Source organism: Harpia harpyja, chromosome 8, assembly GCF_026419915.1.
Source record: "Harpia harpyja isolate bHarHar1 chromosome 8, bHarHar1 primary haplotype, whole genome shotgun sequence".
Classification (NCBI taxonomy): domain Eukaryota; kingdom Metazoa; phylum Chordata; class Aves; order Accipitriformes; family Accipitridae; genus Harpia; species Harpia harpyja.
In genome coordinates this window covers 44,461,627-44,479,764 of record NC_068947.1, presented here as the reverse complement: position 1 = coordinate 44,479,764, position 18,138 = coordinate 44,461,627, and the positions used below count along the sequence as shown (strand labels likewise).

The 18,138-nt window shown below is 42.1% G+C and overlaps 1 protein-coding gene across 3 annotated transcripts; it reads left to right on the top strand.

Annotated features, from left to right (window-relative positions):
* Positions 1-576: 576 nt before the first annotated feature.
* On the top strand, positions 577-16,777 carry LNP1 (leukemia NUP98 fusion partner 1). 3 transcript variants are annotated; one of them, XM_052795103.1, is made up of 5 exons: positions 862-975; positions 4,790-4,898; positions 7,660-7,905; positions 15,248-15,340; positions 16,315-16,777. In XM_052795103.1, exons 1-5 carry the CDS (start codon positions 899-901, stop codon positions 16,378-16,380), a joined length of 591 nt encoding a protein of 196 aa, XP_052651063.1. In that variant the 5' UTR covers positions 862-898; the 3' UTR covers positions 16,381-16,777. The 3 variants fall into 3 exon arrangements, with proteins under 3 accessions (XP_052651061.1, XP_052651063.1, XP_052651060.1); XM_052795100.1 differs by lacking the exons at positions 15,248-15,340; positions 16,315-16,777 and adding an exon at positions 9,980-11,710; XM_052795101.1 differs by lacking the exons at positions 4,790-4,898; positions 15,248-15,340; positions 16,315-16,777 and adding an exon at positions 9,980-11,710 and having other exon boundaries at positions 577-975.
* Positions 16,778-18,138: the final 1,361 nt, after the last annotated feature.

Here is an 18,138-nt window from a genome sequence, read left to right as displayed (position 1 = left end):
GCCCTGTGCTGTTTTTGTGTTATAGACAGGGCCTATATGGCTGACACCCAGGGCTGGAGGGTGAGGAGGAATCAGATGCATTTTTACTCTCTGTGCCTTCAAGTGAGGCAGGGCCTCCCATTACCCTGATATGGCAGATGAAATGACTCTGGTGAAAAGCAGCTGATGCACGTTCACGCTGGTGTCATTACCCAAAAACGAACAAGCAGTTTCTTCAAGGGGGGCTTTCTTCTACCTGGACAGACCACATTTCCTGAATACTGAAGGAAGAGCGGTGACAACAGAAGTCAGGAGGGAGGGCAGCATGGGAAGAGCGTGCCATTTGTCCTCCCTGCCACAGAGCCAGTTAGGCCTCCGCAAGCAGCTGTGCCAGTTTCTGACCACCGTCAATATGTCAATTCCGCTTCTCGAAATCACAAGCCTACTTTGGGTTCATGTACGCACCTCCCAGGCATGTAACTGTGGGCAATTCTCCATTGGTATTGACAGCCAGTGCACTCAACAGCAACACGCAGGGAGTAGCCAACGCATTTCCCTTCCCACCAGCCCCCTGCGGCAGTGTCATATTGGACATCGCTGTAATGGAAAGGTTAAAAGAAACCTTGTTGAAATGAGATGAGAAAGGATTGACTTTATGTTTAGACAGTGCCCGGGGCTGCAGTGGGATGGGTTTTGGGGGATGGAGTGCAGAAAGAGTGGCTGAAACTGCGTCTCCTCTTCCTCCTGTTGGCAGAACAGTGTGAGGCTATTGGCTTGGTGTTGGCATTTGACCTTGCTTTTCCTTGTCTGGTTGGGAGAACCCCCCCAAGTTTGGAACGTCTGTACATGGAATATGAAGAGGATGATGATATTTCCTTTGCAAAATGGATGAGCAGCTTCTGGGGCCACAACTTGATCGATGAGAATGAGAAAGAAGGTAGAGGCCACAAGAAACGTCAGACACGACCCTTTAGTGAAAGGAGAGCCTCCCTTCCGGTAAGAGCTGTGTGCAGTTTTCTCTCTGTGTGTGTGTGATTTATGTATAAATACAAGTACCATCCCCAGGGGCATGGCCCTAGAGATGTATGAGGATGAGTATGGTACACCTTGCCAAATAAGTTCAGTTCCTACTGGCAGCAGCTAGTTGCTTTTTTGAACTTAGCTGCCTGCCAGCGCCAGGCCTCCAGTGCCTTTGGAATACAAGAAAACTGGCAAACTCCAAGATAAGCGATGACAGGACCAGAAATGTAGGGAGAAGGGTGTAATAACTGCCTAACTATGTATTACAATGTCGTTCTGTCTCCTCAGCATGTCCTAGCAGAGATCAAAACATTTTGGCAATGGGCACACATATACATTGTCATTAATGAGTCTGTTCTCATGTGTAAGACTACATAACCCCGTATGTATTCATAGGGCTTGGACCTAATTCTGCAACTATACTGTCTCCAGGAAGTTGTATGCTTTACTCCCTGGGATTTAGCCGTTTGCACGTGTAACTTCTAATTTAAGCTAGAGAATGCAGTCCCTCCTGGTTTAAAACATCCGATTCTGAAAATAAGGATGCAACACCTGACAAAGCTTATTATACTGTGAAGTAAGATTTTAAGGCAGAAGTACATTCTTTATTCTTAAACAAACAAAAGAGTTGGGAAAGGGGCAGGGTTCACATGCAGAAGCAGGTTTTTAAGGCAGCTTACAACTGTCTAACTGATTATCAAAATGAAGTTAAACTGAAAACAGCTGTTCACAGTCTGCTCTTTACTTGAAGACTGTTGCTTTTATTTCAGCTGTAGAAAAATGCTTTTTTTCCAACTACATCAGTTGGCTTACCAAAGATACTATGTTTCCTTACACACCATTTTTCTGTTATATCCTTTGATCATTATGGCTGCAACAAAGCAAATGCTATTATACTGGGGAGAAACAGCTAATCTTTTCCAAACTTTTCTTTCTGCTGTGCTCTATTTTCACCTTGCAAGTTCTCCTCCACTGGAGCTGCCATGTTCTAAGCTGTGGGATTTTTTGTTTTCAAAAAATTTGGCTAAGAAAAACCAAACAGACCAAAACCACCTTCCCCCTCTTTGAATTCATGGGTGGGCTGGAGAGGTAACCTTCATTCATTAGTTTTGAACTGATCAGCCACATTTGTTATATACAGTTATATTTCACCTTGGTCACAGATTGCAAGACAGCCTCTGAGCTAGAGCTTTTCTCATGGATTCCATTAGAATGCCTGAAAACAGAACATTTATTAATGTGGGTTTTTTTTTAAATTAGTTTTACGGTATTTTAATTTTGTCTTTCAGAGGTCTACGCATATCTGATTTCTTTAGGCCCCAATCCACACTGAAATGCAAGAATGTACTTTAAATCACTTTTCATTCAGCAAGCTGCTGAACACATCTTCGTGTGTATTTGTGTGTGTACACATATATTTCATTTGAAACATGTTCTTATATTCAGTTTGTTCAAAAGCTATTTAAATACTTAGCTAATAGCTGTACAAATTCTTTGCTATAGTTGCATTCCTGAATCCATATATAGAACTTGGATTAAGTTAGCTGACGGAAAGAGAAGACTGTGACTTTTGACATTACTGTTCAACGAGCTAAAGTTATCCTGTACACTTAATTGTGTCTGGCCTTTACATTAATGCTCCACACAAATTTGTCTTGCTCCAGTAGTATTGTACAAGAAATATAAATTTCAACTGCTTTGTTTTTCAGTGCCACAAATTGACTGGAGGAATGAGCGGGGAAGATTTGCTTGGGGATTTTATGATTCGGGGATGAATTTTGAGATGAAACTTTTTCATTTGGAAATCTCTGACTAGTTGGTAGTGAAGAGCACTAAAACATGTTGTCTTAAACCAAATCTAGAAGTTAAACAAATGGGCGCTAATAATTCCTTAGAAATACCTTCAGAAAGAGCATCTCCTTGTTGAGAGCAACAATTTGCTGTTGCACCTGGAGCTGTGTTTTTTACACAGTTATTACAAATGATAACTACTGTAAGATTCAAAACACTTATCAGTGTTAGTTAAATATTGTCTTCATTTTACCAGAACGGTGCTATTAATCTGGAGGAATAATAACTGAGATTAGACTGTATCTCTTCTGTAAGTTAACACCTCGGCAGCAGATCACAGTGTGCCCTTTCCTCTGGCTCAACATTGTAAATGGATATAACTCCACTGTCCGGGTGAAAATCAAGTCAGCAGGTTCTGACTGACACAGCTGTTGGCAAAAGTTCCTTGTGCAGATACAATGGTACTGCCAAAACAGCACTGCCAGCACACTTTGTCTCATATCTAGGGCTGGTATATGGTGCATCAGCAATAGGGCAATCCTGCCCACATGAACTGCATCTGCACCAGGAGTGTTTTCGTATTACACAGCAAAATGCTAGCAGTATAGCACAAAAGGTGGTTTTGCATAGCGCTGGAAATTCTATCTTGGTCTTTGTAGTTTTTCCAGTGCTGTAGAAAGACATTCAAGCCACTGCTCTCATCTCAATGACAATGGTAAACTGTGACATCCTATCGTGGTAGAGCTCCCCAAAATACGGATAAAGCTTTGTAGAATAACTCACAGACTAACAACAATTTTTTTTTCCCCCAATATCTTAGTATACCTCACAAATAATACTGAGATGAGCTTCGCAAAATGCTTTTGCTATTGTCATTCCCATTTTGCAGAGGGGAACACAAAATTATATTCATCCTTCGCTGGGTCACTGGCAAGACAGGCTAAAACTTGCAACTCCACTCCCCTGAAAAGCATCAGAGTTGTATATGTTGCTGTGGGCCAACACTGAATGTGAAAACTGCCTGGGGAGAAATAAGTCATCTGTTTCCATCTCATTTAGTTAGCTTGTTCCCCTGGCAAACTTCAGACACATTAAATGTGATACCCTTTTTGAAGCCTCCAGCTACAACTTTCCTTGACACATTCTAGTTATCCTCCATCATTTTGATTCAGGAGAGTTTCTTACCTCCCAGGCATTTTGTTGCAGAGAAAAGATAGGGGGCAAAGGAGCACTGATAAGAGTTTTACAACCCTATAAACATATCCATCTTAAAGTAGACATTGCTGCTCACAGGAGAAAATCTGGTAAGAAACAGCTGAGAGTGGGAGCAGAACAACTGACTGCTGTTGAAATTGCTAACACTTAATTTAAACTGAAGTCAGACTGAACATCTACCACAATATTGTTACTACAGATCAGTTGGAGCTTAGGCCAAAACATTTTTAAGGAATATATACTTGGCTATAAGCTTCTCGGAAGGAAAAGAAGCTGCGGGACAGCATCTGAATGTCAGATGTTCCAAAATATCCCTAAAGTACTGGGGTCATTGTGTAAACTTCAGCAAACACTGAAAACTCGTGCTGACACGCTCAAGATTAATTTTCTTACTGACAGCTGTGCAAGCCCTCAGATCAAGCCCAAAAGATGGAAGCAATTATCTTGTCTCCAACAGAAACTGAGAAAGTGAATAGGCAAATTATATTGACATCAATTTCGCAAAATATTTTTGTTTGTGTACTTTTTGTGTGTTTTAGATGGGCAATTAGCAAAAGATTAGCTGTTGTGTAAATAGACACACTGAGCATGACTGGCCTTTACACAAAGACTCAAGCAGAAAAAGGGAGTAGTAAAGGGAGTGAGAAACAACCCCTGAGAGCATGCTTGGTGCTTCTGGCTTTCCCAGCACTGGCAAAAATTCCCCATTTTGATATAAGGGAGCATTTATCATTCTTCCTTCCCATGCCTTTTCCCTTGTTTCACCTCCTCCCCACTTCTCCAGTTTAAGCACTGCTCAAGGTCGGATCCTGGGAGCCGGAGACCAAGGGGCGTTCGCTAAAGAGGCACCAGATGTAGGCACGAGGCCGCTGCTGGGGCAAGGACGGGAGCAGGTACTGGGGCTGTGCTCAGAGACTTTTGGCAAGGGATGACAGCACCAGTGGGTGGACACCAGAGCTGCGCAGATAGAGAGGCAATCTCTGCTGCCACCAGCTTCTGAGACTTCAGGAGGGGAAGCATAAATTAAAGCGGTCTTCAGCCGTTCTTATTTACAATGTTACCAAGCAATCAATTTGGCACCAAACACATGTATTAAATGCATGTGTTAAATCCAAGAAATAGGAAGAAAGCCACATGGATTTTATCTAAAGTCAGTGCCAGATCTGCTTCATCACTGAGCTTCTTTTTATGACTCTGTCAGTTCTCCACAGAATCAATCTTAAATAAAAGAAGACTAATGTACTGCGCCAGTTATAAGCCATGAAATGTTCGTGCTTGAGCAGTTGTGTTAAGGCTCTTGTCCTCTGTAGGGTTGTGTCCATAAGACAGCAGCATACTGATGTGTACGAGCATGCTGTCCTCCTAGCCACAGTGGTATGTATCACGCAAAGGCACTGTGAGAGGAGGCACGGTCACAGTAATATGGTTGCATAGATATGTATGTGTAGCTTTACCTTTAGTCCACTGAGGCAGATACGCATTTTGGAGGAAGGCCTGTCCCTTTTCTGGACCGTTGCTGCCATGTCAGTATGCGAACTGCAGTCTTTTTGTTAAGGGCTTAACTATAATTCTATCTGTGAAGGTAAATTAAAAAGCAATGTCTTAATAAAATAAAACATTTACAAACACTGCAAAACAGGATTGATAGAATGCCATCCCCCGTTTGAGCTGTCCTCCTGTTTTTTTGCCCAAACCCTCTAAAAACAAATACCAGTGATTTTTAGTGTGAGACAATTTTTATTTCCAGGAAACAATATATGGTGATGCTATTAAAATGACACAGAAGACATAGCTTGTTGAGCTTGACGTGGCATGTGTACTCCTGTCCCTCAAGCGCAATGTGATTGCTTTGATGCTTTCTAAAATAACAATACAATATGACCTTACAGAAATTACAGCTGTATTGATTGGTTTGAAACCAAAGTAAAAATAGTACGGCAGAAATCATTACCACTACTCTCAGAGGCAGTCCATAATACTAGTTACTGAACTAAGCTTATGTCTGGAAAAGAAATGGAACCAGTACCGTAAGATCTGAAAACACTTTGGTATTAAGTGCTTCTGTCAGGTGTGAGATTTATTATTTTTAGCACCCCTCATCAAGCCTGTCTAATGTGAGATAGTCACATCCATATGGATGCACAGCCTCACTATTCAGAGAAAGGCTGCATAGGTCCCTGTTCTGCTGATGTATTTATAATAGCATCTGGGCCAGAGTAAATGGAAATGTATACAGGAGACATTTCAGGTCCCTTGCAGTCCAAGGTTCATAGTTTGATGTGGCCACTATACCAAGTTGGTTTAGCTTTCCACTGTTTGTTAAAAAACCAAAACAAACAGCCCCCCCACCCCGCACCCCCCCCCAACCAAAGCCTACTCTGAGTGTAGGGTTTTCTCCTGAGTTTTTTTAGAAAACATTTCAGGATCTGTGGGATAGACCTTCAGTTGTTACAAACAGTCACAGCTCCCTCAAAGCCAGCAGAGCTTCTCAGGGTTACTCAGGAGCTGAAGACTTAGCATCAGGCTTATACAAAAATGTGTACACATTCAAACACGTATGCAGCAGCTGAGTGCCTGGAGTGCTCTAACCTGATACCCACAGGGGTCTCATTTTCAGTACCTGCCGTCTCTCTCTCACTATTTTCACTGCCTGCATCAGCTACTTACCCTGAAAAAGCATCAGCACCTGGCAGGGTTTGGGGCACACCTGGCTCTATGTGGTGGCCTTCTCACCCATCTCTCCTACAGGTCTGTTTCTAAAACCACCAATACAAGACTCCACAGGACACAGCTGTTCTGTATCAGTTTAATCTCCTTTACAGACATTCAATTAAACACAGCTGATACAGATCAATAGCTTTTATCTGCATATCAGGCCTGGGAAAATTGAACCACACAGAAACTAAACAACTGTCTACTCCCTCCCCACTTTAGCTGTACAAATGTAATTGTAGGAAGCCTGTTTCCTACTATGTCTCTGGTAGGGATGTGTCCCTGCCTGTTTCCTACCATTTCTCTGGTAGGGATGTGTCCCTCAATGCCCTGAAAGTGCTCCCTCATCAGTTCAGGACAAACGTGCCCAAGAAACCAGCAGAAAATTGAGACCTGGACAATAGAGCATCTTGTCTGCATGTAGGCCGTGCTGAAAATTTGACACAACTGGGCTAGAAATGGTTGCTGTCACACTCTAAGGAACTCAAACATCTGATAAGACCTGGAGCACCTCTGGGTCAAACCTTCTATCTGGCTCATCTGGCCAGAAAGGCTGGGTCTTTTTTTTTTTTTTTTTTGAGGGTCCTGCCTGGAACCTGCCACCAGATGTGAAGCCTGACTTTTTGAGGTTATGGAGGGTCCCAGTTCCTTTTAGTGTCAGTGGGCACTAAGAGGACCCAGCACACTTTACATTTGAAATGCTCATTTGGGTGTCAAAACTTAGCTACTCAAAAACAGGAATAAAAGCAAATTCTGCTGCTGTCTCTGGAAAGCAAGCTCTTGACAGTGTGATTTTCCTGCACAGAAAAGGAAAGATACAGGAGTCTGGGCAAGGTCCTTCATTCTGCACCGTTGTTCAGAGAGCGCTCTGTGGCAGCAAGAATCTACCCTGTGTGCTCTGCTTTAATATTCAATACTCAACAAAAACCTCTTGTTTTTCAGGCCAGGCTTTCCTCCCTCCATACAGCTCGACTTCATGCTTCTACCAAAGGCTCATCTTCAGGCCTTCTTAAGGGCTCCAAGGAATTTCAAGAAGACCAAGATGTCAAATGCCACTGCCACAGGAAGGCAAGCAGAACACCTTCAGCAGACAGCTCATGCCCAGAGACAAGATCAAACTCCATCCAGGAATTTGCAGAGTCCTTTGAAAAGCAATTGCATCTCAAAAGCAAACGCTCAGTTTCTTTGGTAGGTAACAACCAACTTAAGTTCACTTCAGAAGGAAAAAAACCAACCAACCAACAAGCAGGCCAGCTTTATCCCAGGTGTAAATGCTGTGGCTTTGCTAGGGGGAGAGCAGAAATAAACCTGAATTAGAATTTCTCAAATTATGCGGTCCTTACAGTAGTGCAAACAAGGTTTGTATCTTGTATCATTAGTATGAGAATTCTTGATGTAGTGTTACCATCTAGACTTATTCAAAAATGTCTGTCTTCAAAATGAGACACCACACTGGCTGTGACAATGTTTCCTCTGTCTACAGCTGTGCCAACAAAATGTGACAATATAAAACCAGGTTTGCTTCACTTTTGCCATAAGATCCAGCGCTCTCTCTCACTGCTGCTGATCTGGTTTAACCGTATACAGTGTTATCTGTAAGACTGCCAGACACCGTGGTGTTTGAGAGGCTTCTCTTTTACCCCTTGGGACTTCATCCATCTGCTTTCTTCAGTGTCACCACACAGCTGCAGCAGCAGCCATTGCTATAAGTGGCTGAACATATTTTCACTGTAAGGGCATGCAACCAGCAGGGGATTCTCCCCCCATTTCACCCTTCTCTTCTTCCCATCATTCTGTCCTGAGGCATGAGCATTTTCTGTATGGTTTGTGTTGATGAAGTAGCCAGTAACAACCTTTTGTCTATGACACTTTAACACATTTTTATTATTATGATACGTAATATCTGGTGTATTGTACAATGGAAGGAAGGGTAATAAACCCTAACTCGCTTTTAAGTGTCAGAAGAGCGCTATCATATTCAGTCACCCTATTGAAAAAGCTGTGCTTGAATAATACTTGACATTAGCACCAAATAACAACAGAAGGAAGTATCTTTTTTTTCCAGTTTGTTGACACTGACAGTTTGTATGGAGAAGTAATTTTCAGCTCTCTTTGCAGACCCGTGCAGCAACAAGAGAGGAAAAAAAATCTCTTTTCAATAAGCAGCATCATTACATGATCAGTCCCGCAAGTATAGTCCTTGCATGCCCAGTCCTCTAAGAATATGCAGAATTATGGTGATGACAACTCTGTTATGCCATTGTTAAGATTTTAAGTGCATTCTCTAATCTTCTTTTTCCCCTTTAGGAACTACTCAGAATTTATTTCATTTGGAACTTCACATTGCCTCATGTGCCAACACTCACCAGTCATTGTCTGGTTTATCATTTATCATTTGTCAAAAGTGCCTACGGCTAGAAAGTCTGTGAGTGTGTAATAATTGTACGATAGGTATAGTGAACATAATGCACTAAATACGGATTCCGTTCCAGTTAAAAACACAGATTCTGGTACCCTTCTGTAATCTGCAGTGAGGTGTGCTGGGCTGTATTTTAATCTACCTTTCAAGAAGACCAAATTGTTGTCATTCCCTCAGTCACCATTGAAGTCTGGGAGATGTGAAGGACTTGAGAATGGCAAAGAACTGAGCAATAGGTGTTAGAGATCTGAAAGGAAATTTGGGACTGGGCTTAAACTTGTATATCCAAATGGAGCACTTTTTTGCCTTCGGAGCTCTGTGGGTGCAATTCAAACCACCATGACCACACAGGTTAAAAGAATAGCGGAGGAAAGGTAGTCCCATTTCATCTCCTTCCCTGCATATTGCTTTTCTCTTATAAATGTGGCTTTGAGGACACTTCATGACCTTCAGCACTTGTTTTCAGTGAGGTCTTTGCAGCTAGCACTGAACAGCCTTCAGGCACATAAAGATGGATCATATGAAAGGACAGAAACATGGGGTCTGGGCTGAAATCTCAGAGCCCCTCCTTTTTTCCCTCCTGTCTGCTCTCCTCCTCAAGTCCTCCGGGCAGGTGGCCCTCCTACCATACACAGAGTATAATCAAAAGCATGTTGCCTCTTGCTGAGTTTTAGGGTGACTGACTGGGGCCTTGAATTTGAGCCCATCATGTTAAAGCTGATCTTGCTGAGGTAGGTGACTGGAATATTTTATTATACATTACTAGTGAAATAAAATAATGAGATTTTTTTGTTCATGTGGGAGTCACTGTTAATTCCCTGCTATTTTTTTCCTGCCATTTAGCAACCTGAAGGTATGAAGGAGAGAAGAGAAAGAGAAAGATTGCATTTGAGAAAAAGCAAGTCTCACAAGAGAATGGGAGAGAAATCAGAGCCAAGGAGAGAGCAGGAAGAAGATGAAGGTTCAGAAGTTGTACCTGCAAAACACAACGAACAGTTTCCATCACAAGCAAGCATTGAGAAAGGATATTTATGCACAGGCAGCTAGAATGTGTTGAGATAATGAATTTTAACACTCCCCCTGAAGAGCAGAGGGAGCATTCTTGTTTTGTCTTGACTAGAAGAGGCCTGTTAGCTAGAATAAACCCTAACCTGTAAAATAAAAGTAAAATTCAACCGCATCATTGACACCGTGTTACTACCTTCCTGTCTTTACTTTTGCCATTAGGAATGTGACCTTTGTCATAGGAGGAGTGTATCTGTAGCAAGATCCAAGTTAGCAATTAACCACTGTAAGAGCATTTCGGGCAAATTTAGCATTGTGGCAGGACAGTGGTGGATGTGTTCATTTAAGAGGAGAGCATGTCTGCATTACAGAGCCATGCAAAGTCATCCAAAGCCTTATGTTGCTCTTTTAATTGAAAACAGGCTTATTGGTAGGTTTGGGAAGGAAAAAGTACACATAAACAGCCACCTGCTTCCTGGCCCTGACATCCACTTAGATTTGTCTTGGAAACAGGTATCTTTTTGCTTTGACAATCTTCCAACTCCAAATTTATAGAAGTAATAGAAGGGAAGTCCACATCTTCTCTTCTATACCCCCCTATCACTGTGCGATATGACTCTTGTTTCTCTGGCATCCCCCAGCCCTCTCCCACATCCTCTGTCCCACTTCCCCAGTCGCACAACTAGTTCTTTCTCCCAACTTTAACCTCATCATCTTGCTTCTTTTGTGGCCTTCCCCCTCTCCATTTACTACTTTATAGCCCTGCCTCATAGCTACCAACCTCTTTTGCTACATCTCTAGTTTTGCCTCATCAAAATTTGAGCCTTGCTGAAAGGTATCAGGTAAAAACAGAGATGTTCTGCCTCTCATACTTCTATATAACCTCTTCAAGGGGTTGCCACACATTCAGGGTGAGACATTGCAACCCTTTTCCCTTTTTCCCTTTTCTAGAGCTAGGGCCAAACCAAGGGAACGGGAACTGGCTCTGTCTATGGTGAGCAGGACTTAGGAAAAATCTCTTCCCTCTGGCTGAAGATCTCTTGAACTCAGATATAAATCTCACCAACTATAAGTAAGATTTCCTTCTACGCAAAGGAAATTCACCTCCACATGTTCATAAACACATACACACTCCCACACTCCCCCCATGCCCCACTTCTTCAACATGCAAGTCTTCCCTGCAGAGAAGAGCCCTGCCCTCTTTGGAAATGATTTCCCCAGGCCTAGTGTAGAGAAAGCCTGCTTTGGATAATATGGTTAGAGAAGAGTGAAGACTAATGAAGTCATGCGCAAAAGTCAAAGTCTGCTGTGTATTCTTCCTGTGATTTTCTGTAATTACAAAGATATTGTTATTTTACTTTAGAGCCTTAATTTTGAATGTTCAACCTTTTAAAAGCGTAGGGCATCCTTAAAACTTTGTAACACTTACCTCCATTAAAGGATTGTTTTTCTTTTTAAGTAGGGCTTTGGGGGATATATAAGAAAGCAATCAAACCCTTGCTGATGCTTGTAAATTGCTTCTTGCCTGGTAACATATATTATAAACTAATAAATCTGACTGAAAAATGTTGTTCCTATGCATAGTTCCTGTCCTCCTCAACCCAGATTAATTTTCATGAAGATCTTCTGCCAGCCAAAACTTCCATGCAGATGACTTTCCTTTTATAGCTTTTTTCCTTTATATTTTATAGGCTATATATTTACAGCCTTTTTTCCTCTATATTTTCCTTCCTTAATTTGAAGACTGCATTACAATAGACCTGGATAGAAAGGCCAGCTACACCTGAGTTCCTCAGATAAAACCTCTCACATACATCTTTTCATGTAGCAGCCTGCCCTCGGATCTCATGAGAGCTGAATGCCGTGGCTGCACCAGCTTTGCCTGGATTTCAGAGCTTCAGCCTCCTCCTCCTCCTGTTTTCCAGCCAGGTTAACTCAACAGGCCCAGCTGTTTCCCAGCAGAATTTGCAAAAAACTTGTATTCGTGAGACTAACGTGCTGGTTGTACAACTGATGAAAAGAAAACACCAAAAAGAGCTAAAATAGAAAACGCATGCGTGCCTGGCTTGGACTTGCTGTTTACCATCTCCATCAAAGGGCAGGCAAGGCTCCTGCCACCGAGGCAGCTTAGCAGGTCTGCCTGCAAACACCTCCTGTGTTTATCACTGAACCCCATCTCTCAAAAGAGTCTGTAAGTGTTTAGGTCCTTTCTGAGCTGGCCCCTCAGCCCCGTGGTGTGACTCTGGAAACAGAAGCTTTCAAATAATGTCCTCAACACTGTCCTCCTTAAATCACTAAAAAATCTTTACTCAAAAGTGTTTTCTCTTGCTTCATATCATGCCTGATGGGACCAACAGCCCTTTCCAGTTTAGTCCCATGTAGTCTGATACAACAGTATTACTTAGAAAGACTGAAACTTGCATGATAGAATGAAATCATGCTCCGCAGAAATTAACAATTGTTCCATAAAGAATTGGTCATTTGGGAAGGAAGGTAATCATCAAAAGAGGAATCTGATTGCAATGGCACGGCTGCTTTTTCTATTTCCACAGAAAGTGGAATTGTGATATACAGGTAGTCAGAATGACTCCAGAGGGTTTTCATTTTCACAGTAGGTCACTAGTTCGGTTGTGACTGACATAAAAAATAGTCTCTGCCTTGACTCCCATCCCCAATTCCCAGAGCAGCAGGGCGGGCTATGGGTGTTTTCTGCACACACGCCCATTCCTAGCCAAACACTGTTTGTTTTTTCTGCTCTTTCCAAGAGTGGGATGGCTACAAGTTGCATCAGAGTCCAAACCTTGGACACGAAGGAGGTCAGTTAGTGGGAAGCAAAGACAAAGGGACCAAAAAATATCTTTTCCAAAATGCTCATTAACAGGTAATGTTGAAAACCTGAAATAGTTTTACACCAGAGGGGAGGCAGCAGGCAGCAGAAGCAGGCTGATGCTCCCGCTGCGGGCTGGCTGTCAAAAGCTGACGTGACTCCCAGGCCCCTGAAGGACATTTTAGGCTTGCTGTGGCTCATGGGTGGGAGACCACGCTCTGGTAAAACGCTTGTGTCTGTGGATCCTTCCCAGCACTTCAGGCTAACTAGAAAGTGCTCCTGTGGGAAGTTAGGGCATGGGTACATACAAGCATTTCAAGAGCAAGATCCAGTTATACCTCAGTGTTTTCTGAGAGGGCTAAGAAGAGAATGTCAACTGTGGTTACCTCATCTTTTAAGTGGGCATTCCCAAAGCAAAACATTTATGCTTGCGTGCTTCTGAGGTATTGTTTCATTGCAGTGTGGTTTTGAGGGTGGATTAAATTTGGGGTACTTGTTAACATATCACACGTTAGTATATGAAATGCCAGACCCCACAAAGGCAAAATGAAGCAATAGCTATATTTATGTACATGCTCACAACAATCCTTTCTAGGAAAAAAATGGGAAATATTTAAATATAAATAAAACAAAATAACCATGATGTATAACCGAACAAGAATATAATACCCATTAAAAAAGAATCCTAATATTAAATATGAAAAAATGAAAATGTTCATCTGCACTTTTTAGTTCTTTAGCACAAAATAAGGCATTTGGGTAAGCACAGCCCTGGCTCTGAATGCATTCAGTGTACATATGAATAGTATAAAAACACATCGAGATAAAATCAAACCTGATAACAAAAATTATTCACAGAGAAATGAATCATAATCATGGGACCTTGAGTTTATACAGCCATCTGCCAAAACCATTGAAAACAAACAGGTCTTGAAATATGTCCAGAAGGATATTGGAGCCAAAATCTAGTCATTCAGTGAGAGAAGTGAATATTGAAATCCAACAAACTTCATAGATAATGCCCTGCCTGCAGTTGTTGTGCCAGACCTTTTGGTAACTGTGTATGAACAAATGCTAAAATAAACGCACTCATCATAGAAACCATTGCTTGTAGGGTGATGATTTTCATTTACTCTGTTGTTTTAGATTGGATTGACAAGTGATATTCCTCCTATTAGGAGGATCCCTCTGAATCCTAGCCCAGTCTCTACTATACTTTGAAAAAAGATAACTTCTCCCAGCTGTGTCTTGTCTTTGAGGCTAGACAGAAAATAGGAGAAAGACGTGATACGAGGAGCATCAAAGACTAATATTCCATCATATTTGATGCATTCTTGTCCTTCATATATGTTTGTCAAAATGCTTCAGTTCATGCAATTTCTAAACTGATTGATAGAGTTTTGTTGTATTGAGAAGAGCCACCAAAACTTGTGACAGTTATATATGAATTTTCATCAAAAAGCCAATGGAGTCCTCACAGAGAGTCCTCAGCCTGGTGAATTATTCCTATTCCTGACACTGAAGTATCAAAAAGGTGCTGTCTTTTTGCTCCAAAGCTTGTGCAGAAGGATTCATGGACACCGTTCCCCTGGGCTTCCCTGCAACCATACCCTGTTATATGAGGTGGATGCTAAGGTTTTGGCCCTTTGGAAAGTAACCCTTCCTGGACCTTTATGCAATGGATCTCAGTTGATATTCTGCTCTTTCTATATGCACAAAATACATCTTAAATGTCTCTCAAGCATTTTAAATCTAGTGGGTCTACTCCATGAGGACTCCTATACAGAGAATTTTTGCTGTCAGAAAGCAGCTAGAGTGATTTTAGGTTAGCCTTCCCGCAGCTAGCTCAAGTTTATGCCTGGCAGAGAGGAACGATTAGGGCATTCCTTTGCGCTGATGGTCCCAGCAGCAATAAAAGGTCCCCAGGGAGAACAAAGTAACTTTGGGCTGCAGGAGTGGCAATCACTGGTTAGCTCAGAATTTGGGATGCAAAAAAAATATTTGTGAACTCCTCCTTCGTGCCAAGTTCCACCTACCCACAGCTAGAGATGAGGCTACTTCAGACAACAGATCTTCCTTCCCTTTAATGCCTTTTGCGTGGAAAAAATGTAGTCCCACAGTAGCATAATCCAGGTCTCAACTATATGGTCAACAGACATGAGCCATAATGTTCATCACTCATTCAGGGTACTCATTACAATTTGATTATGTAATCAAAAGCAATTCTGAGTTGAGGTCATTTAAGACTGATAAAAATTTAAATTTCCTTTCACTTGAAGGAGGAAGATTTGGATCTGTGTGTTATTTGTTGTGATGACTTGGGGACTGGCAGCAGCACAGAACTTCACTGCATGCACAGCTTTCACAAAGAGGTATCGTGACAAACTCCCGGGGCCTTATTTTCTGTTACTTGCACTATAGAGAGCAGAGGAAGGAGTTCATATATAAAATTTTCCAGACCTTCACTAATTTACCTTGAATGCTGGTGACTGAAAGAGATACGTCTGTGTGTTGAAGCTGCTGCAGTAATCCTACATTACTAGATGCTACATAGAAGGTGGGAGAACCCTCGGTATCATCTTTAATGGTTTTTAGCAAAGTTTTGCACTGATGGAAAGACCAAAGGTGAAGATGATGGGCTACACTGGAGCTCCTGCAGCCAGTGTGTGTCATTCTTTAAAAAACTGTATTAGCAGAAAAGGGGAATACCAGTGCTCTGAAGGAGCTGCAAGCAGCTGAGTGTTTCAATGTCTGCGGTTCAGAGCCAGCACTGCAGAGAAGGACCAAACTGTTCTCCTAATTCCCAGCTAATTGATGTTTAAGAGTTCAGTCAGTCCGGCTCACTCCTCTCCATAGAGATAAATTATGTGGTATAGTTGGTACCTATATTGATAACCTCAGGAAAGGGACCAAGGACTAAGTACTCCTCTCTTTCGAGGCTGTTTCTGTAGGTGGCGTCTGAGACACACCGGTGGAGTGGAGTGAGAAAAGCAGGTGTAACTACTATGCTAGCTGTACTTTCAAATGCAGAAAGTCTTATCTCAAGACTTTTTGGTCTGGTATGAAATAAGCAAAAAGAGAAAGTGCTGGATACCGCATTCTTCCGGAAAAAAATAGTCGTGTCTGGTCTGGATCCTGCTGAAGTTATTCTGATGATAACAGGACTTCATCTAATATTAGTATCCTCATTTCCTTAATCTCATTGATTCAGTAAATGTTTTGGACCAGGGATCTTAATTTCTTAAGGGAATATATCAGCTACACCTCTCAAAATACCTGGGAAATAATAGGAATTCCTGCATTAAAATCCTGTTTGCTAGAGCTCTTTTCCATTTGCTTTTAACAGTGTATTCAAAAGTGGCTGCTAAAGAAACCAACCTGTCCAACATGTCGTGTCCAGGTGCTTCTGTAAAGTCAGTGGCAGACTCTTGTCGTCCGTGATGAAGAAGTCAAGAAGAGAGGGCCCTTTAAGACTACGGAGGGGAAATACTCAAGGCTTGATTCCAGTTACAGAAGAAAGAAAACAAAACTTTACTTGGTGGATTAATGCATTACAAGGTTACTGTAAGTGTTGTAACTTTTTATACAGTTCAGAGACTAGCTTTGAAGATAAAAACTAACTCCTAACTCCTTCTGCCTGTGTGTGTCATAGAAACAGGCCAGTGTTTAGGGAAGAGGTCAAAATATATTTACAGCTCTATGGACAGTGTAAATAAAAATTACACATTTGCTACAAAATACATTGTTTACAAGTTATTTCACTTATTGTCATTAAATGGCTAGATAATATTTATAGCCATTTTCCAGCAGAGGGAGTCTGTCGATACTGAGTGAGAACATGCACTGTAGTTTGCTGCAAGCACAAGTTTGAGATTAAAACTAATTAAAGTGCCAGTAGGAGACAACAGCAAAAAAAACCATAACCAAGAGCACAGGACTGTATGGTCAAATTTTGCCCTGTGTTGTTCATATATGACTTTTGTTGATATGAAGGAAATCAATACACACTGAAACACATGGCAGAACTTAGTCTGGTATCAGGGACTGCGGTATTTACCCTGTGGTCAGCTTGATCTCCTGAAACCCTGCATTGCTGAATCACTAGTTGGCAGCTCCTCAGTGCAGGTGTTTCCCAAACTGTCCTCTTGATCTGCCCTCCATTTCCACGATGCAGCCCACACTCCCCTCCTTTATTGATCGGCGAGTTGCTGGTGTAGCCCCGGGTACCCCCACCCACATGCACGCCGAATGCCGAGGCTGGAGGGAAGGGATGAGCAGCAACCCCTGCAGAGGGACGGCGGTCCCCATGGCTGCTGCTTCCCTTGGGGTCAATGGGTGACCGACATCAGGGACAGCTCACCCAGGTCCTCCCCAGGGAGCTGCTCCTCCTGTGCACCCAGCCGAGCCGCTCTTCATCTTTGTGGCAGCCCTGGGGTTCAGCAGCTTCCACCCTGTCACCCAGAAACCAAGGTGGGTTGTCTGCCAACGCTTCTCCGAAACCTTCCTCAGATAGTTGCCTATAGCTGGTGAGCTGCTCCTGTAGGCCAAAATGTCCCCATCGTCACTAAGGGATCTGCTGTTCCCAGTGCTTGGTTTTGCTTTCTGTGTTTTAAATGTTAAACACAAGAAAGCTTTTGGGAAGCTCTCCCCTAATCCTTAGTATAGGAAAGATAATATTTCTTGCCCCAGGTTTATTCTGACAGAATAATAATATGTGGTGCCAGAAGTTTCTCAGTGAGAAAAAGCAATAGCATTTTTTTCTTATAAGCAGCACATGCTATTCTATAAACATAAATGTAGAAAGATTAATCAAAGCCTTTGCTTTTAACAACATTTTTTTTAAAAGGAACATTTCCTTTCCAGAGTGTGTAAGTTATATTTAGCATGTCTATGCAGGTTTCCTTGAACAGTTTCATGACTCTACTTTACTTGTCAGGTGTGCAGATTGACTTTTCAAACCCAGATCTTACACTGGCTTAACTCGTAAAAAAATCTCCATTGCTCCTGTTCTCCTATGTCACCCAGAAAAAAAAAAACCCACATTACAGGTACTCCTCATATACAACATGGTTGAAAATAACCTATGTTTTGAAATACATTTCAAAACATCTCCATTCATCAAATGCAACCTCTGCTCTACAACAGTCTGTAGCGAAGTGAGCCAAGTGGC

What these genes read in the sequence shown, in the direction of transcription:
- LNP1 (XM_052795100.1), top strand. Translation starts at nt 899, where the DNA reads ATGAGAATGAGAAAGAAGGTAGAGGCCACAAGAAACGTCAGACACGAC. An exon ending in AAAGGAGAGCCTCCCTTCCG is followed by an intron (nt 976 to 4,789) that starts GTAAGAGCTGTG and finishes CCACTTCTCCAG; the next exon opens with TTTAAGCACTGCTCAAGGTC. An exon ending in GCAAACGCTCAGTTTCTTTG is followed by an intron (nt 7,906 to 9,979) that starts GTAGGTAACAAC and finishes CCTGCCATTTAG; the next exon opens with CAACCTGAAGGTATGAAGGA.